The following is a 20988-nucleotide window of genomic DNA, read 5'->3' as shown; positions in this document are numbered from 1 at the left end:
GAACTGATTTTTGCTTTAAAAAGTTCACTCTAAAGGTCACCAAAACGGATACGTATTAGTGAGACACAGTGGTGGACTGGCCCTCACTTTCCCTGGCGCATAACACAAGAGACACTATCTGATAAAGACAGCATTCATCCACCAGCATCCACCAGAGTCCCGACAAACAAGTGGAAAGTACCGCTCTCCTGGTGACCAGTTTCTTGGACTTCCAAGAACGTGCTTTCAAATAAGCTCACTTATTCTGAAACCCAGCGTCCCCTCTTCCTGGGTCATTCCCTCCGTGGAGGAGGGTTAAAAAAAAAAAAAAAAAGGTTCTATGCCTAAGGCTCATAAATCCCACCACTTTGAAACACGTCCTGGAAAGAGAAAGGAGCTGGTTGGTGTCCGGTGCGCCAGGGAGAAAGCCTGAACACCTTGCTCACATTTCCATTCGAGCACTGAACTGAAACTCCAAGACCAAGCGGGATCGGCAATCCCAGTTTGGGGGGAAGGGGGGGCGGGCTCCTGATCGCTTTAGTTGGCCTGATGGGATGCTGGCTGCCAGCCCACGGAGTAATGCAGAAATCAAGATATTCAAGACAGGTCAGCTCGACGGTCATCTGCTAAACGACCAGGACAGGAAAACACTATTTCAGTGTCCAACATATCAAAAAAGCAGCCCACGTGAGGCTCTATCTGTGGCCATACCATGCCAGAAATCTGGGCTAATCTGACTCTGCTATTCATAAATTCTCCCTCATGTGAAAGCCCATGTGTTTGGGAAAGGGAAATGAATCCAAGTCAATTTTAGACATTGTTACTTGGAAACCATCTGGAGTCCCTGGAAGCAGAAGAAACCACCGCATCCCCTGCCCTCGGATGCCCACCAGAATTAGGGCAGTATGCTTACCTGGGAGTTTCTCGGGCCCTATTCCCCAGGGATGTCCCCACCCCCACCCTGCCAGATGCCAGCCAGGCTCCACTACCCACCCCAGAAAGGTATTTGGTTTCCGCGTAAACCTAGTGGAGAGCCCTCCATGTGTGGAGCCTGCACTTGAGCTGCACCCAAGGCTGGGTTCTCAGCTTTCCACTTTGCTTTAGAAAACTGAACACCTGAATTCCTTGGCCACACAGCAGCAAGGGAAATCCCTCTCCAGGAGCAGAAGTTCCATGAAAAATCCCCTCTACCCAACACCCCTGTGTTCACAGCATGTCTAGCTTTGGAAGAGACCCACCAGAATCCTTATGTAACGTTAATAGATGTTGGCACCCTGCAGAGCGGCTCCTGGAGACACTAACCCAGATGTAGCCCATTTTCGAGGCAATGACAGCAGGCTGGGTCCTGCAGCTTCCTAGGGCCCGGCTCTTCCTGACTGTAGGGCCTCTCTGTTCCCCTCCCCTACCTGGCTGTGATCCTCTGCTTATCTCATCTTCCAGAGGAGTTGGACCTCCCTTTCTGCAGCCTCCCTCCCTCTACTGAAATCGGTCTTAGAACCAAGCGGACAGCAGCGCCATTCCACCAGCACCTTCCCTGCCCCCTCTCCCCCTCCCCGCTTCAGATCCCCTCTCCAACACCTATGGCCTTAAGAAACCCGGCCAATAAAGAGATCCAGAATCTCGTACAGTCATAGTCCCAGAAAACAAACACGGCAGGAGGCGCAGGCTCAGCTCTGCCAAGCCGACCAGGCCCAACACTTCCCCCCGGACCCCCCGGGAAGCCTGAACTCGGCGCAGGGGAGGGAATCTTCGGAGAGCGACTGCGGGTCGGCTGCCTCCAGCACAATCAGAGCAAACACCTGTTTCCAGGAAGCCAGGCGGCCGGGGGCGGGGTGGGGGGGGAGGCAAGAGGGGAGTCCCGGGGAAAGGCAGGGAGTACGGAGTGAAGGGGCAGCCGGGGACGCAGGTAAAGGATGCGTCACACTTTGCGCTTGGCAACCGGAGCCCGGGCGCAGCGGGCAGAGCCAGGGAAGGGCTCCCGGGGCTGGGAAGTTCCGAGAGGAGGGGTCGCGCCCGCGAGCAGTCTCGGAGGGGACGGCGCAGGGGCAGGCACGGCGGGGAGGGAGGGAAGGAGGAGGGAAGGGAGGCCGGGAGGCCGGGCGGGCTCCATCACCTGCGCGCCCCGGCGGCTGCAGCCTCGCCGGCGCGCACCGGGGGACCTACCTGCCCACCGTCTGGTTGGCCAGCTGGCGCATGCGATTGAACTGCTTCTTCATCGTGGCCCCGCTGCCGCGCTGGCCCGGGAGCTGGGCAAGGACGGAGCAGCCCGGAGCCCGCCGCAGGTTACATGGCTCCCGCGCGGAGCCTCCCGGGCGGCGGCGGCGGCACTGCGGAGCCTCCGGGAGCCGTCTGGCCCGCGCGCGCGGCTCCCTCCCCAGGGCACCGCCGCCTACTCCTCCGCCCGCCGCGGCGCCCGCTGCCGCATCCTCCTCACGCGCGCCGCCGCGCCTGCATGGTGACGCCCGCGGCCGCCCTCGGCGCCGGCCAGGACCGCCCGGCCGCCTGCCCCCAGCCCCTCTCCGGCGCGGGGACCCGGGAGTCTCCGCAGGCTGCTGGCCGGCTGGCCGGGTGGTCCCCGCTGCGCCTGTGCGGCGGGCGCCGTGCATTCTGGGACTTGTAGTCCTGCGCCCCGCTGCCCACCTTTCCGCGTGCAAAGTTTGCAAGGACCGAGGTGCGCGGCGGGAGGGCGGGGGGGAGGGATGTTTTGCACTGTAGCACTCCAGGAAGGGAAAGGTTTCCATGGTTTAAAAAACAGCAAAGAAGGAAAGTGAGCCTCTGTCTTCCATTGTATTTTAAGGGAATGTGAGGCATTGCTGTTTTGAATTCACAGGAAGGAGATTTATGCAGGCGGGTACGTGGTTCATAAAATTGCATAAGCCCACCTGATACTTGTTGAGGTGCCCGGTTAAGCTTCGGGCCCAGGTCCTGACCGAGCATAGCATGCATCCCATAAGTTTCGTCCTTAATTTTTACCAAACACAAGAGGTAACCAGAGCCAAAATAGAAGGGTGTAAGAATAGCGTTAACTACCGTGCCTATGGAACCAGACTGACTGGGACAACTTTCTTGTATGACTTAGATTCCAGTCTCATAGCTGTTCCCATTTCCCTTGCACCTCCAGGGGACCAAGGGGCATCAGCTGTGGCAGGCCTGGAACAGTCTACACAGCAGTTTCCCATTGGCATCAGTTGGCTCCTTGAAAAGGGGTCCTGACCTTAGGAAAAAGATAGGTGGTTGCAATTAGGTTTTATCATCCCCCCCGTCAAGTAGTTACGTGGTAGGGGCTTTGGATCAGGTAAGAGTTCGTATATTGGACTTCTAAACACTAATTATATAACCTTTGGAAAAAATTACATAATCTCTGTAAGCCTTGGTTTTCCCATCTCTAATAGAGAAATAATATTGCCCAGTAGATAGCAAAGATAGAGAACTATTTGCTAAATTACCACTAATTAACATACATTTCTATGTAGTACATTATGTCATATTCGTTTACTACAAATATGATTATAGTTAGCATAATAGAGCAGAATGCCATTCCTACAACAGAATTACTAATCTGATAAATGAAAGAACTATTTTGCAATGGTATATTTTGCATATGTTGATTATAGTTGCAAGATGTCCTAAATATGGTTCAAAGTATCTTGCTGGCCTGCTGAACAAAAGATGGTTTGAGGCAAGTCTTGGCTGAATGAACATGAGATCTTTAATTAATTGTGAATTTAGCCTCTCCTTATTAGGTCAGGCAGCTCCAGCCAATTAATAAGTGAAGGCATGATTTGCTCTTAACCAACTGTGCTATGCTTATAATGTCAATATCATTTTTATACAAACTGACATTACGTCCACTTTGAGATATTTTTAACAACCAAGACACAGCATGGTATTTAAATGTATAAATAAAAGAGATATTAAAAGTCACTGTATGACTTTTAGCAACACTATCTCTAACATCTAGAACTGCACTGTCCCATACAGTAGCCACCAATCGCATGCAGCTATTGAAATTTAAATTAATTAAAATTAAATGAAATTAAAATTTTAATTCCTCCGTCATCCTAGCCACATCATAAGTGCCTAATAGCCACACGGGCTGTATTGGACAGTCTAATATAGAATATTCCTATCCTCTCAGAAAGTTTTACCAGGGGGCGGGGGGTGGAGCCTGAGTGGTTCAGTCGGTTAAGCATCTGCCTTTCGCTCAGATCATGATCCCAGGGTCCTGGGATCAAGTCCCGCAATGGGCTCCCTGCTCAGTGGGGAGCCTGGGGCTTCTCCAGCTCCTCCCTGCTCCTGTTCCCTTGTGCTCTCTCTGTCTCTCTCTCAAATAAATAAATAAAATCTTTAAAAAAAAAAAAAAAAGAAAGCTCTATTGGACAACACGAGTACTAGGGAGCTCTGTAAGACAATTCTAAAATTGTGTCAGTCTCTGTCTTCAATCCGGGGACATTTCAGTTCTAAAAGAGAACTTTCTATTTATCCACAAACACAGCCTACCCTGCTAGAGTTTTTTTTTTTTTTTTAATTAAAGGATGGCTTCTTTACATATTTCCTGTTCTCTTATGAGCTTTTCCTCCACTCGAGAAGCAGCTCATGTTTTTTTCCTTCCTACCCAGGCACGGGATGACAGTGCAGAAAGAAGAGAAAGGGGTGTCAGGTCTGCTCATCTGATCTTTCAAAGCAGGCTTCAGAAACACGTGTGAGAATAGGCTTTTTAAAGAAAAGCGTCTTTGAGTTTCAGGAATATAGGCTTTGGAACTTTAATAGTCTCTACCAAAAATGGTTGAGTCTGAAGAACACACCGTCCTGCCTTTTCTAGATAAAGAATTCCCAGGCTGTGAGGTGTTGAAGATGATGATAGGGGAGTGGAAGGGGAGAGAGGGAGAAGAAGAGGAGAGGATACCTGTACGGATTTGATTATGGTTCAAAATTTCGCTGCCTGTGCCTATGGAAAGGGATTATACTTCACCTTCCCGATGAGGTCAAGATCGATCATGCGATTCTCTTTGGACATAGAATATGCACAGGGTGATTGGTGCCACTCCTGAGCAGATTGGTAGGAGTCATTGTGTGATCCTACCCCCTCCTTTTTCCAGTCTGCCTTCCGACCCGCAATGACCCCGTTAAGGGCTGCTGGGGATCAGAGTCACAACCATCCAGCAGGGGTGAAAAAGAATGCCTTTGTGGTTGTAAGTCAGAGGTCTGGGGATTATTTGTTACAGCAGCATAATCAAGTCTGAGCTGACTACTCCAGAGCATACCTCTAAGGAAGATCACTTGCTCCTGGCTCCTTCCCATGGTCAAAAACAAACAAACAAACAAACAAAAAAACTTCAGTTGGGTTCAGGGAGGCTGGAGGTAACTCTATCATGAAGCTTTAGTACAGGATCTTTGCATCACTTCTTCCGTGGGAAGGCTAGCAGTGGCAAAGCTCACAGAGACCCTGCCCCTTTGAAGGCACAGGGGCAGTAAGGATATCCTGTGGGGTGCCCAAAGTGCCTAAACCCCAGTCCTTGGGGGGCTCCAGAGTTCCCTGCACCAAGCCATGTGCAAGGGTTTGTATACCATGAGGGTGCACAAAAGTACCAGAACGAGCTGGGTGTTCCTGCTGCTGGGATCGAAGATGACAAGAAAGCAAGCCATGGCCAAGACGTGGAATACAGAAGCCCCGAATTACCAGGAATTAAATAAGAAGAGGCTTCAAATTAAGTGCATTTGAAGGAAGAGAAGGGGAGGAAGAGGAAGATGGAAGATTCTATTTCTTATATACTCGACTTTGATCTATGGAAGGATTTCACGTCCGACTCCGTATTGCCCTTAAGTTCAGCCACATGACTTGTTTTGCCCGACCAAATACGGGCTTCTTACTTCCCTCAACAATGTGGTAGTACTATTTATCTGAGATGTGTTCCCTTTGAAACCCGATATGCCACTTAGGAGGCTCTGAATTAGGGTGGTTTTAGCATCTTCATTCTGAGTCCAAACATTCGGTCCAACGTGGGCATCAGCAGAGACGTGTGGTTATTTAAACATAATTTTAAATAAAGTTAAATAAAATTAGAGATTCAGTTCCTTAACCACACTAGCCACTTCTCAAATACCCAAAGACCCTGTGTGGCTAGTGGCTACCATATCAGACAGTGTCAAATAGAACTTTCCCCATCGTCACGGTAAACTCTTTTGGACAGTGCTAGTCTATAGAACAGAATTCAAAATACAGGATCCAGCAGAACAGAGAAAACTGAGCAGCAGGTGACAAAACTCAGTGTAATTATGGCCTGTTTTTTTTGTTTTGTTTTGTTTTGTTTTTTGATCTCTCCAGGCTACTCTCCTCACCTACTACATGGGAGGTTGTAGTATAGAATCTCTAAGCCGTAAATTTGGGGGGATCAATGAATTGACCAAACGATTTGCTCAATAAACTGCTTTTGACCTGAGTATGCCTAAGCCTTCCAGCCTTTAATACATCCCAAATAATATTCAGTGCTATAGCTATAAATAAAGGGTATTACTTATCCTTTTTAGATTCCAATCACCTTTATACCTACAGGTATAAAATCTACACCATTGAGCCGTATCTGGTGTCTAAAGATTCTTTTAAACAAGGTGATAGATATTGCCACCTTTGGGCAGTATTAGTTCCAATGTTTCAGCTTTCTTGGATCTGTACCTTTGCCAGAGCCTTATCACGGGCAGACCGTATTTCCCTACCTAGTAACTTTGGACCTGACTGTGTGACTGATTTGGCCAATGGCACATGGGTGGAAGTGACATATGTCAACTCCAGCCTGTGCATTATGAGGCTTTGTACATTTTCCCTTTGTACTCTTCACCTTTTCCACCAACATTAAGAAGCACTTCACCTAGGTGCCCATTGTCTCTCACCGCCGGGCTATTTAACAAACACTTGTGGAGCAGACCACTGCTGAAATGGAAGAAGTAATTGATGAATTCACTTTAGGACAGGTTATTTTTCAAAGATAAATAAAGCTAATAGATCTAAAGAAAGGGAAAAAGAAGCAAGACGGAGACACATCACCTTACGAACAAGAAAAAGGATTTAATCATAGGTGCAAAAAAATTATGAGAGAATGTGCAATTTTATGTTTATTTATTTTAAAATAAGCTCTGTTTTCACTCGGGGAAATATAAATTGCTACAGATGTTTCAAAAGTGGGTGGCAAGAATGAGTAGACCAAGAACCCTAAAGAAATTGGAAACATTGTCACAGAATAACACTCTCCAAAGTAATCAGGCCCAGATAGTTTTATGGGGAGCTATTTAAAAGATTCAAGGAACAGATTAATTCCTCTGCTATTTAAAGTGTTCTAGAACACAGAAATAGAATGAAAGCAACCCAATTCATTTTTTTTATTTTTTTAAAGATTTTATTTATTTATTCATGAGAGAGAGAGAGAGAGAGAGAAGCAGAGGGAGAAGCAGGCTCCCCGCTGAGCAGGGAGCCCGATGCGGGACTCGATCCCGAGACTCTGGGATCATGACCTGAGCCGAAGGCAGACGCTTAACCATCTGAGCCACCCAAGCGCCCTCAAGCCTCAATTCATTTTATGAAATTGGCTTAACCCTGTTACCAAACCTATTGGGGATCGCACAAACACAAAAACAACTTGCCAATATCACTTACACAATAAAAATTGTGAATAAAACAAATTCACTAATAAAATGTTAATGAATAAATTCTAACAGCTTATGTGCTTATGTATAAATGCATATACATTTTAATGGTATTTATTAAAGAATAAATAATTCAGATAAATTAAAAAATGAAAATCATGCATATTCTCACTAACCAAGATAACATTATGAATTTATAAATATATTTCAAAAATGGAATCACACTTGTTAGGTCAATATGTTCTTTCCTGTCTTCTGTTATTCTAACTATCTCTATGATTAACACACTGGTGGCTAAAACTGCACACATACTTATTTCCTTAAGATCAAAATTAAAGAATTAGAATTTCTGCACTATGTTTTTTAAGCTTCTTTTGTATTGCCAAATTATTCCTCTAGATAAATAAAAACATTTTGCAGGCCCACTTCTTGTGCGTAAATTTTCTATTTTCCCCACACCCTGACCTACACTATCATACTTTTGATAATCTTGCCAGATGACTAGATGAGAAATAGCATTATAGTGCTATTTTAATTTGCATTTTTTTTTTTTAAATCACATTAAAACATTTTGCCCTCATGTTTCATGACTAGTCAGGTTTTCTTTTTCAATGAATTGCTGATTTCTCCATCTCCTCAGCCCATTTTTCTGTGATGGTCTTCCATATATTCTCAGTGATTTTTAAAAGCTCGTTAGTTATATTAATTATATTCATACTGTTGCGTCTGATGGCAAGGGCATTCTCTAGTTTGGCCTCTTCCTTTTAAGGTCCCTAATGTTGATTTTTGTCTTCCAGGAATTTTATATTTTTACTGTGGTCAAATCCATCAATCTCTTCCTTTATGTATTATGCCTTTGGTTTGATGCTTAGAAAGCCTGCCCTATCCCCAAATGATACAAATATTCAACTGTATTTTCACCAAAACCTTTTATGTGTTAATTCTATTTATTTATACTAAATTTTAAAATTGATATTCAGGACCAAAATGTTAACTAAAGCCTATAGATTTTATTTTCTTTAAATTTTTATTGCTATGTTAATCACCATACATTACATCATTAGTTTTTGATGTAGTGTTCCATGATTCATTGTTTGTGCATAACACCCAGTGCTCCATGCCGAACGTGCCCTCTTTAATACCCATCACCAGGCTCACCCATTCCCCCACCTCCCTCCCCTCTAGAACCCTGTTTGTTTTTCGGAGTCCATCGTCTCTCATGGCTCATCTTCCCCTCCGATTTATTCCCCTTCATTCTTCCTCTCCTGCTATCTTCTTCTTTTTTTTTTCTTAACATATGTTGCATTATTTGTTTCAGAAGTACAGATCTGTGATTCAACAGTCTTGCACAATTCACAGCGCTCACCATAGCACATACCCTCCCCGATGTCTGTCACCCAGCCACCCCCTCCCTCCCACCCCCCACCACCCCAGCAACCCTCAGTTTGTTTCCTGAGATTAAGAATTCCTCATATCAGTGAGGTCATATGATACATGTCTTTCTCTGATTGACTTATTTCACTCAGCATAACACCCTCCGGTTCCATCCACGTCGTTGCAAATGGCAAGATCTCATTCCTTTTGATGGCTGCATAATATTCCATTATATATATATATACCACATCTTCTTTATCCATTCATCTGTCGATGGACATCTTGGCTCTTTCCATAGTTTGGCTATTGTGGACATTGCTGCTATAAACATCAGGGTGCACGTACCCCTTCAGATCCCTACGTTTGTATCTTTGTGGTAAATACCCAGTAGTGCAATTGCTGGATCGTAGGGTAGCTCTATTTTCAACTTTTTGAGGAACCTCCATACTCTTTTCCAGAGTAAGCCTATAGCTTTTGACTCATTTCTTCCTCTAATGTCATTTTGAAATAACTCATCAAAGAGAATCAATTCTATGTCACTCATAGAAATTAGAGAAAGATTCCACTCACAATCTTGGCAGAGAGACGGGTGATTTTTGGGTGAGGGGAGCACTGTCCAGGCAGAATTTATTATTCTTTGGGGGGAAATTAAATGAAGATCTATGCCATCTCTGATAGATGACCTATCCCCCATCTCAGCCACCAAAATCTGGACAAAACTGACCTCTCTCTGTGAGAATGAACGAAGAGAAAAAAAGACTCAGTAGTTGAATATAGGAGTAAAGATGATGATGATGATGATGGTAATAAACCACACCCTTAAGTACTACTCTGAGTACACTTAACCCTTTAACAGCTTAAGGGTTAGGGTACCAACCACCCACGAAGTCAAAAATCCAGGTGTGACTTTTGACTCTCCCAGAACTTAACTTCCAGTAGCCTACTGTTGACCAGAAGCTTTACTGATAACATAGTAAATTAGCATATATTTTGTATGTTATATGTATTGTACACCGTATTCTCACAATAACCTAATTGTTCTTTTCTTTTTGGTATTTCTAGGCTACAATCTCAAATTGTCATGAATCTCCAAAAACTTTTCCAACACATTTGCTGAAAAAGAGTCACGTATAAGTGTTCCTGCACAGTTCAAACCCATGTTGTTCAACATCCATGATCTCATTTAATCCTTAAAAGAACTCTGGGATGAGGGCTTTAGGATACCCATCATACAAGTCACAGCTCAGAGGGTTTAGGTGAATAACCATTCAAGGGTACAACTGGGATCCAAACCCAGGTTTGTCTAGTTCAAATGCCTGTGCTTTTATTTTACCTATGAAACAGGGAGGCTAATCTGAGAATTCAGAGAAATGTCCCCCAGGGAAAAAGTTAAGTGGGAAGTAAGGGAAATATAGTTTTGAAGTCTAATTTGCATGCTTGGTGAGAATTGAGAGAACATTGCTTTGATACGGCAGGGGCTGGCTACCATGAAAGAGAGCCACATTAAATAAGAAACAGTTCTTGGATCAAGGAACACATGACTTCCAAATTAATGAAATGCAGTAGAGGCAGGAAATGGCAGAATTGGTACTGCCCAAAATGGAAGGGGTACTTTAGAAGATGGGCTGGAAGAATGCTCCCAAGATTCAGAGGAAAAAGTAATTCAATGAAATGAAGGGTAAAAGGAAAAGAGACATGGAATCTTTTTCAAACATTCAAAAAATAGATAATAGAATTTCCAGAGCAGATGATGAAGAAAGAAGCATAAAAATGTAAAAAAAAAAAAAAAAAAAAACCAACATTTTGCAGAGCTGAAGAAAGGCTCAAGAGAAAATTAAAATAATTCACCAAGTGCCAGAAAATATTACTGTGAGGAGGGAAGGGCGAACCCCATACATATCTTGGTAAAACTTCTGAATTTCAAAGATAACATGCTGTACTCTATATTTGAAAGTTGCTAAGGGTAAAGCTTAAGAGTTCTCATCACAAGAAAAAAAAATTATAACTATGTATGGAATAAGTATAATGAGACTTCCTGTAGTGATCATTTTGCAATATATACTTACAGCAACTCATTATATTGCACACCTGAAACTAATATAATGTCATGTCAATTACATGTCAATTTTTAAAACCAAAAACAGCAACAAACAAGTTACAAGCATATATAGGTACTACTCAGAGAGAAGTTTGTGAAGAAAAAAGCTGATTCTCTTGTACCTGTAACACTCAATGCCAATAAAATTTGGAACCACATTTCCAGAGTTCCAACAGAAATAGGTTGTGGCTCAAGTGCAACTCAAAAAGTTTCTATCTAGGGGCGCCTGGGTGGCTCAGTTGGTTAAGCGACTGCCTTCGGCTCAGGTCATGATCCTGGAGTCCCGGGATCGAGTCCCACATCGGGCTCCCTGCTCAGCAGGGACTCTGCTTCTCCCTCTGACCCTCCCCCCTCTCATGTGCTCATTCTCTCTCTCAGATAAATGAATAAAATCTTTAAAAAAAAAAAGTTTCTATCTGGTCCAACATTCACAAACGATGGCAAAAGGAAGTTATTTTTAAACATGTAATGACGGGAAAGGTTTATTGGCCACCCATTCTCTAAACTATATTACTAAAAAAACATTCCCTCGAAAAGAAGTAAAAAATCAAAATAAAGAGCAAGACATAATGATTTCTGCATGACCTTGGGGGGAGACAATGATTTCTTGAACATGACACTAAAAACTCTCACCTTAAAGGAAATATTGGTAAATGGGACTACTTCACATTGAAGGACTTGGGTTTATCAGGTGATACCATTAGGAGAAAGAAATAAACGATCGATGCTCAGAGTGCAAGAAGTTGTTTACAATATACAAAACAGTCAAAGGACTCAACTTCAGAATATATAAAGGATCCTACAATCCAATAGGAAAAAGGCAGAAAACCTAAAAGAAAAATGGACGAGATTTGAATAGCCACTTAACTGCAAAGACAAATCCCAAATGGTTGAAGAATATATGAAAAGTTGCTCAACGTCATTAGTTATCTAGTATACGCCAGTCGATTTTACAGTGAAACACCACAACATACCCACAGAATAGCTAAAATTGAAAAAGACTGTTAGAACCGAGTGTGGTTGAGGGTGCAGAGCAACTGGAACTCATATATTTTGGGCAGAGGGAACTCAGTACAAGCACTTCAGAAACTGTTTTGCATTATCCGCTAAGGCTTAGCAGTAGGCATACCCCATAACCCAATAATTTCAACATTCTACAGAAATGTGTACATATTTGCAACAAAATCATGCACTCGAATGTCTGTATCAGCAAAATTTCTGATAGTCAAAAATTGGGAACAATTGAAATGTCCATCAACAGTAGAGCAGATAGGGGCACCCGGCTGGCTCAGTCCATAGAGCCTACAGCTCTTGATCTCAGGGTGGTGAGTTTGAGCCCCACATTGGGTACAGCAATTACTCAAATAAATAAACTTTAAAAAACAAAACAAAAGGGGTGCCTGGGTGGCTCAGTCAATTAAGCATCTGCCTTTGGCTCAGGTCATGAGCCCAAAGCACTGCTTTGGGCTACCTGCTCAGTGGGGTGTCTGCTTCTCCCTCTGTCCCTCCCCCACTGCTCATGTGCTCTCTCTCTAATAAGTAAATAAAATCTTTAAAAAATTAAATAAAAAACAACACAGAACAAGCCAGTAGAGCAGATAAATGAAAGGAGAAAGCAAATTCCATTCATATAGTGGAATACTATATGACAAGGAAAATGTCACCCAACAGCAGGTAAAAACACAGATGAACCTCACGAAAAAAGACCTGAGCAGGAAAAGGCAGCTTCAGAAGTGTACTTTTTATTTGATTCCATTTATTAAAGTTCAAAAACAGACAAAAACAAATTGATGATAATAGAAGTCAGGATAGTTGGTATCTCTGTGGGGGGGAGAAAGATATGCTAGAAGGAGGTGAGACTGGTGGCCTAGCCCCTGCATCCTGTCAGCTGGACAACTGAAGATAAGTGAAAGTGGACAGGGGTCCTAGATCACAGGGTGGCTTATATTTAAGGTGACCTGGTTTGCGTGGGACAGTCTTCGATATGCCTGTTGTCTTGGCCTTCTATTGGATAGAGCATTTGTCCTGAACAAAAGTGTTCTGATCTAGATGATAAATTACATGGTCACCCCTGCTGGACCCTGTCTTCCCCAGACCTGTTCCCCTTGGGAAGTGTCCGTGTGAACCCTTATCTATTTGGTGTGCAACAGAAACAGAGGGCTCAGATCCTGCCCTGGGCTTGGAAGAATAGCAAGAACACAGGATTCAGTATGCCAATCTGAATTGGGCCACATTACTCAAAGAACACCAGTTCTCCAGCCCGGAGAAGTCCAAGCTGACTTTGGCCTGGAGGTCCCTTGGCTGAGCATGATACCAAGGAAGTAAGATCACACTTTCTGAGGAGCCCCTTAGGCTGATAGTGGTAATAAATGGAAAGTCCCTGGACTTCCCTCTCGGCAGCAGTAGTATTTGTGATGGTTGATCTTATGTGTCATTTTAACTGGACGCAGGGATGCCCACGTAGCTGGTGAGACCTTATTTCTGGGTGTGTCTGTGAGGGTATTTCTGGAAAAGATTGCCTTTGAATCAGAAGACTGAGCAAAGAAGAGCCATACTCACCAATGTGGTTGGGCGTCATCCAATTTGTGGAGGGCCCAAACAGAACAAGAAGTAGAGGAAGGAAGGGCAGATTCTCTCTCTCTTCTTGAGCGGGGCCATATATCTTCTCCTGCAATCCTCCACCGGAGCTCCTGGTTCTCGGGCCAACTTCGGCTTCTCATATCCCGTGAATATGGTAAATTCTCATTTATGTTCAAGCTTTTGTATAGGCTGTCCCCTCTGCTGGAATGCATGTAACCCTTTTGCCTGGCCAACTGCTATGTCATTAGTGGTCTCCTCTGAAGAGTCCTTGACCATGCTCCCTACCTAAGATTTTATGAAATGCCCTTCCTACAACACCTACTACATGGGAGTCGTATGCACTTACTCCCTCGTAAACATTTATCAGACTATGTTGTCCTTCCTTCTTTACCTGGCTTCTTCTCCAGATGATAAAAGTCTTGAAAACAGGGGTTGTGTGTGAGCAATCTACAGTTTGTGCCTCTTCAACACCTGTTCCCCCTTTTGCTAATAGCAACTCAATTTTCCCGTAGAAAAAAAAAATCTCACTTTCTCTGCTGTCAGTCCATGAGATTCAAATGATCCTACTCCACAGCTCAGGGATGAATGGAGGATCCAGACCTTGTGAGTGAATGTATACCTCATGCTCATGGCCACAGAGGTGGGTTCCATGTTGGGCCCACTGAGAGAGAGAGTGGTGAGGTTTCTGCTGTGACTCTTAGGAATGCAAAACTCTCTTTTTGCTGGAATTGCTAATCTGAAGGATGGACACCTGGGGCTTCTGACAACCTGTGCTCTTCTTGCTTCTACATGGGGAGAGCCCACCAGAAATTTAAGGGCGGAGAGGGGAAGGCAGAGCCATAGCATAAAGCAAGATCAAATCTAGTCTAAATGAGGGCTTGGGACCGCCTTTCAAGGGCTCCTCGCAAGATATCTCAGTTCCTGCACGTGGCTTACATGCTCACTGATGGGAAAAATGACAGTCAGGAATAAATTTAGGAGAGAAAAATAAAAAACTGAGTCTTACTTAGGGAGTCTATGAGTTATCTTTGATGCCCAAAGCATTCCGCATTACTATTCAGTTTGCTCAGTTGCTAACCTGATGAAAACAACGGGTTGGCTAAGATGTGTGCGTGTGCATGTACTTTTAAAGCATGTACGTGATGGGAGGGTCTGTTCCTTTCCACAAAAGTCTTCATCGTGTTAGTGTTATTCAGTGGTAAATACGGGTGAGACGTGTACTGTTCGAGATCAGGGGCTTTGGAGATAAAAACGTCTGGCAGCTGGCTCTATATATTTCAGGTGTAGAATCTTAAACAATTGACTGAGCCTCTCTGAGCCTCAGTTTCTTCGTATGTAAAATGGGAATAACAGTAGCTTTGCGCCATTGCGAGAACACACGAAATGGCACCCAGTGAAGGGCGTGGCCCAGTGCCTGTTGTTGTATCATCTAGTCGAGAAAAAAAGCTCACGTCTTTTTCAAAATAAACATTTTATTTAAAAATATATTTATATATATATATTTTTAAAAGAACACATGCCAACTTTGGTACTTTAGCCATTGCTTCTTTTCCTGGTAATCCACATTTCTTTCTGGTAATGTATAGTTGAGCAAGGGAGATCAATGTGAACACAACACACAGATCCCCACAGAAAAATGCATGCTGGCTTTTTTTATTTCTTTGCAAAGCACCTCTTTGGGTTTCTCCAAGGGAGGGCTTCAAGCCCCCTCTTTCCTCACTGCAGGCCCACTGGAGGGGAGCTCTAGGGAGCAGGGTGGGTTCCCTTCCTTTGGAAAACACTAGAATAACATCCAGGATCCCCACCATGATACTCCCCCTTTCCATAAACACTCAGGAGCTGTTAAACCATTTAGAGAGGCAACTCAGGTGACCAGCGTCCATGATGGGAGCTGGCGATTAAAGAAGCATGAGATGTTCAGGAGTTTGTTGGTCCTAATCCATTGGGAAAATCACCAAATCCTAGAATCAGAATCATTACTGCTATGTTGTTGACCCTAGTGAGTCCTATTACAATTTCCCTGGTAGATAGAGGATAGAGAAATTCTTCCCAGATCTTTCCCTGTCTTGAAATCGTCTTCTTGGGAATAATCTCAACCTAGCCAGCGGTCCTCTGAAAATGTCGATTCTAGAACCAAAGCCAGCTCCTTAGCACAACCTGAGCAGCTCCGGAACTATAGGACCATCTCGTTCCAGGACGTGGGTTCCGCGTGTCTAGTAATATCATCTGAGAAAGAATGAGCAGTCTCAGCATCTGAACCACCCTGCTGGCTATACTTTGGGATTTATAGGAAAACGAAGACCCCAGACTCTTTTTACTCTGAGTTGGCTCATCCCTGAAAGCAAACCCTATGCCCGCCCTAGTGGGCTTCCCACTGTAAGGAATGAAGGCCTGGAGGGGAAGGCCGAGTGCTTTTCTCCTAAGGGGCGGTGGCTTACCATGGGCACCCCTCCCCCACCCCAAGTGTCCCTTTTGCATAGAGAGCTTGTTATAAGAGTCAAAGACAGGGACTAGAGAAAATAATAATAATTATAATAAAAGTTTCCTTCACCCTTCCCTGATTTTCAAGGGGCTCTGTATCCGGTAATAAAAAAAAAACCCCAAACTCTCACAGATGTTTTAAGTGATGGGGGATACGGAGAGATTACCCAAGTACCATACTGCTGCTGTTGGATCCCAGAGACAAGAAAAAACTGATAGTGTGGGTGATAACATTTGGCAGAAAAGGGGCCCTCTGCTCTCCCTTCTGGAAAAATGAAGACCACTCCCCTCCCCCCCCTTTTTTTTTAATCAGAGCTAAAGTGTTTCTGGTTTGAGGACTGGGAGATTCCCAGTGTTCTTGCTTGTAGGAACCGCAGCTCCCCAGTCACGGAATCTGAACCATGGGTACTTTGTCTGGTTAGTAGTGGATGTCTGGGGATTGGTGCGCTTGGCACAGATCAGACGTCAGGGAACTGTCCATTGCAGGAGTCAACTTGATGCAGGAGCTTTCGGCCAGGTCCGCGTTTGTTTCTGGAAGAGCTGATGGAGTTTAAATATATTTTGAAAAGGATTGTCTTGAATACTTGGGATAGGGTTTTTTTGTTTGTTTGTTTCTTGTTTTTTTTTTTTTTTTTATTTCCAGATCAGATATAAATGTCTTTGAATGGCAAAGGCCACCAGGGCACAGACCCTTCACTATTCAGGTGGAAATTCTTTTGACTTCCCTCCCTCCCTTTCCTTCCTTTTCTTCCTTCCTCCCTTCCTTCTTTTCCTTCTTTCCTTCCTTCCTTCCTTCTTCCTTCCTTCCTTCCTTCTCTCTTTTCCTTCCTTCCTTCCTTCCTTCTTCCTTCCTTCTTCCTTCCTTCCTTCCTTCTTTTCTTCCTCCCCCCCTCCCTCCCTCTCCTCCTTATAACAGAATGTGTGCTGTCTGGATAATATTGTTAGAAGCAGGAGTACTACTAATGAGCACTATCTTAACAAGAGCATTTGCACAGATGCGTTTTCTGACTCTGTTGAGTAAGTTTGAACCCACGCGGCTGCAGCAACACTGGGATTAGCGGCAAACTGTGTCTGTTCGGCCTGCTTCACCACGGGAGTCCCAGGAATCTGGAGAAAACCACATGTGGCTACTTCCAGGCTCTAAGAGCATTAAGAAGCTCAAATGTGGCTGTCTTCAGAAGTCTCTATACATCTCCTAGTCATGTCCCATTGATCTCCAGAGAAGAGGACATACTTAAGAGTTTAAAAGTACTTAAAATAAAAACTCCCACTAGGAGACAGATGAATTAACATGGTCTGTCTGATCCACTGGGTGCAGCCAACTTCTCCGAGTTTCTCCCAGGTATCCCTAGTTTTATACCGTAAATGTCACATCTGATCGATGGACAGAGTGTGTGAATACGGAGCCTGTGGGAGGGGGCTGAGGCTAAGAATCCAGGGCTCTGCTCTGTGATGTGTGTGTATCAGTGCTGGTAATGTCCTACAAAGGCCTCTAGGCAAACGTATAGTCCTAACAAAGTACAGTGGCTTCCTGACCAAGTCTAGTCCTTCTGCTCCAAATACCCCGAGTAGAGACCCTGCAAGTTTGTTTTCCAAAGGCAGTAAGGGGGGAGAAAATAATATACAGATCGCACAATGTGGCACATGAAAAATGTACTGACCAGCAAGCTTTGTCAAGATCCAAATAAAACGTCAACATCTGAGGGACAAACAAACATGAGGAATGTGTTAATAAGATTTTTCTTCCCCGGAGCTTCACCTTCCCAGAAGAGACTGGTATGCTTCCCTCGATTTCTGGTTCTGATGACGGACATCAAAGCAAAACGAAAAAAATGTACCATGTGGATCTCTCAAAGCACAATGCAGGTCAAGGAATGTAAAAATGGTTTTCGTGTTCCTTTGATGCTTTTCTACGAGAGACGGTATTTACCATTTCCAGCAACTAAGGGTGAAGCTGTTCTGTCTTTTCACATCCATATTCCTTGTCAAGATGAGTGCATTCATGGTGAGCAAGTGGCTGTGTGAGTCATCGGGCTGGAGCCATTAGTCATACACAGAGAGGCAACGTGTAGTCTGTTGATGAATCAGGAACTCATAGTGAGAAAGGCCAAGTATCATTTCACAGCAAATTGGGGGCTTAAGGGCTTTTGGTATAGAATGCTCTGTAACACTGCTTTTCAAAAGACACACAAATACACATACGTGTAGACATATATCTACATGCATGTATATATACATGCATATATCTACACGCATATGCATACCTACCCCATTAGATCTGCCAACTTTCTGAGTAGCAGTCCCCCCAAAACACTCTGTGTTCACACATGTTTACAAGTTAACAATGGAATGACTTCTAAATCTTTGGTTTATCAAAAAGAGAACTTCTAAAATCACAACATTTTTGGTTACCTTCTGCATAAGTGCACAGTGAATTTTTTTTTTTTACAAAAGAAGAACACAGTGCCTTAGTGGTTTAAATTAAAAACAACAACAACAACAACAACAACAACAAACCAACCAGCCAACCAGCAACAGCTACTTTCTACAGCATGCAACACTATGTCGTTTGAGTGTTTGGAGTCCCAGCAAAAGCAGGAGGTACTGAGGAATGCACGCGAGACCACTGTCTTTTCTTCCTTTCCTTGTTTTCCATGTGCAACTGTGTTTCCTTTCACCGACCCAGACCTGCAATCCTCTCCCCTTGCAAATATCATTTCAGCTCTATCTTTACAAAGTAATGATTTCCAATTTCCCCAACACCACCCAAATCACTGATTGCTATAAGTCAAATGACAGCAGAATGAACTTTGGGACTGATGGGCCAAGTCACTCCTTTTTTTTCCCCAAGGACATTCTTTTGACTTTTTTTTTTTTTTTTGCAGCAAATGATGCATATGGAGAATGAGTTCTCCAGGAGAACATGGAGTTTTAGCTTTTTAAAATATGGCTTTATTAGGAGTATGGCAGCTTGTTAGATCTGAGGAGTCCTCCTGATGTTGGGGCAGAAAAAAGAAAGAGTTTCAAAAGACAAGCAAGAAAAGATTGGTTTCTTGAAAGAAAAGTTGGAGAAAGATAAACAGAGGTGGACCCCAAATCCCTCCCCTGCCAAAAAAAAGTTGGACCTCCATAAATCGCCATCCCGTTGTAGGAACCCATGGTATTTATTCTCGTGACACATGAAACAAGGTTTTCTAGCGCTGTCTGAATGATCCCTGGTATGGCTTGCCATCTGCTTATGGGGTCACCTCCAGTCTTGGAAACTAAAGGGGGTTGTGTTGGAGAACTTTCCATGGCAGGAGGTTTTGGGTTTAGTTTGCTTTAAGGTTCTTGGCTGTTTCCTGCTTCATAGAGACAGTGGGAGTGATCTGGCGACTGGTTGACAAGGAGGGAAATTCTCAGTGGGGTTCTGTGGATCAAATGTAGGGTCATTGTTATCCGTGACCACACAGAGTCCTGGGTCCCGGCTGGAATCACCAAAAGGGGGCAGCTTTGTGGCCCAGCTGATTTCCTTTCCCTGGGAATGGATTGGTTCTGTCCCTCTAGCCTACCTCAAGAACCTAACGGAAGTGGGACCTGACCTCTATTTTGAACGACAGAGAGGGGAGGGATGGCAAGCAGCCTCCACCACGGTCTGTCTTCCAGAAACGTCGATGGTTATGCTATTACATTCCCTGTACTCCAAAAGAGCTCCATCTCCTTTCTGCACCACATCTAATAAATCTGCGAGAGAGGCTTACGATGTGAGAACATGCCCGAACAATGCCTGAGAAAAATCAGGGGTTGCAAAAATATTGGTGTTTGAAAAGGCAGTAAAAGAATTTTTTTTTTTTTTTTTGGCATTCCTGATCTGAGAAAGCACATTTCTGAATGCATTGCTGAAATCATTGACAGTTACTGAATGTCGGTAAATATTACATCATATATATATATATGTATATATATATATAAAGACTCCTTTTTGCTCTCACTGATGGTCACAGAAGTCTCCACTGTTTCTTTGAAATTCTCTCCTCCTCCTCCTCTTTTTGGACGATAGGAGTGATTTTGGTTGTCTGCTTTTCCCCCATGGAATTTCCACTGGTCCCCCTTGGTGCCTCTGCCCATGCATTCTACCACTGCTGTAAGTGAAGGTCCATGGGGGAATTCAGATTGAGATCCGTGACATCCAGGAAATCAATGTTAAAGATGCTGGGGCCACCGGTGCCGAGGGAGCTAAAGCTTGGCGTGGAGCTTGGCGGGGTGAGGTCCAGCCACTCCATGGTTTCCCAAGGAGATTCGGTGAAGCTTAGCGGCAGCCCACTGCTGTCCACAGAGGAGGGGGAGAAATGAGTCTGCATCGGGGAGAGGGGGCCTGCCAAGATCTCGTGGGCGCTGAACAGGTCTTCTGCTGCCTTCCCGGAGAATCCATCCATTATCCCATCGAAAGGAGGCTCTTCGCTCCCAATTTTTAGCAGGGCGACATCGCTCACCTTCCCTAAGGGGCTCTGGGAATTTAATAAGACTTCAAGGTGCTCATCACTCTCGGTGCCGTAGTGATCAAAGGAGAGCTGGCCCCCCGAAGATGAGGGTTTGGGCAGGGCAGCTGGGGGGCTTCGGGAAGACCCGGGTATCTTGGGGACTTTTTGAAGACACGAATGATCCTCTCTCGCGTTAGCTGGCATTTCTGTTGGCAAAACAGAGTGGGGATTGTCAAACCACTTCCGGTTCTGCAATAGGGATCTTTGGGATGAAGGAGTCACGCTTACACACAAGATGGATGCGTCTCTCCGGTTATTACCCAGTCTCGTCCCTAAAGTGCCCTGTCTGTGTCCAATTCTTCTCCCTGGTCTCTCCCC

The 20988-nt window shown here is 44.4% G+C and overlaps 2 protein-coding genes across 12 annotated transcripts in view; both read right to left on the bottom strand.

Moving 5' to 3' along the window:
* ARHGAP44 (Rho GTPase activating protein 44) overlaps positions 1 to 2536 on the bottom strand; it is a 191461-nt gene extending 188925 nt beyond the window's left edge. For all 4 annotated transcript variants that reach the window (XM_027625669.2, XM_027625672.2, XM_027625670.2 and 1 more), the window contains exon 1: positions 2143 to 2536. In XM_027625669.2, the coding sequence (XP_027481470.1) occupies positions 2143 to 2195 (53 nt within the window). In that variant the 5' untranslated portion in view covers positions 2196 to 2536. The remainder of the gene's footprint in view (positions 1 to 2142) is intronic.
* A 14523-nt stretch (positions 2537 to 17059) lies between these two features.
* Positions 17060 to 20988, bottom strand: part of MYOCD (myocardin) — a 94760-nt gene continuing 90831 nt past the window's right edge. For 7 of the 8 annotated variants that reach the window (XM_035724761.1, XM_035724764.1, XM_035724759.1 and 4 more), the window contains one exon: positions 17060 to 20816. In XM_035724761.1, the coding sequence (XP_035580654.1) occupies positions 20263 to 20816 (554 nt within the window). In that variant the 3' untranslated portion in view covers positions 17060 to 20262. The remainder of the gene's footprint in view (positions 20817 to 20988) is intronic. The other variant, XM_035724765.1, reaches the window with a different exon arrangement.

Source organism: Zalophus californianus, chromosome 16 (genome assembly GCF_009762305.2).
Source record: "Zalophus californianus isolate mZalCal1 chromosome 16, mZalCal1.pri.v2, whole genome shotgun sequence".
In the NCBI taxonomy this organism is placed as follows: domain Eukaryota; kingdom Metazoa; phylum Chordata; class Mammalia; order Carnivora; family Otariidae; genus Zalophus; species Zalophus californianus.
The sequence above is the reverse complement of the archived record's forward strand: the minus strand, read 5'-3'. Positions and strand labels throughout refer to the sequence as shown.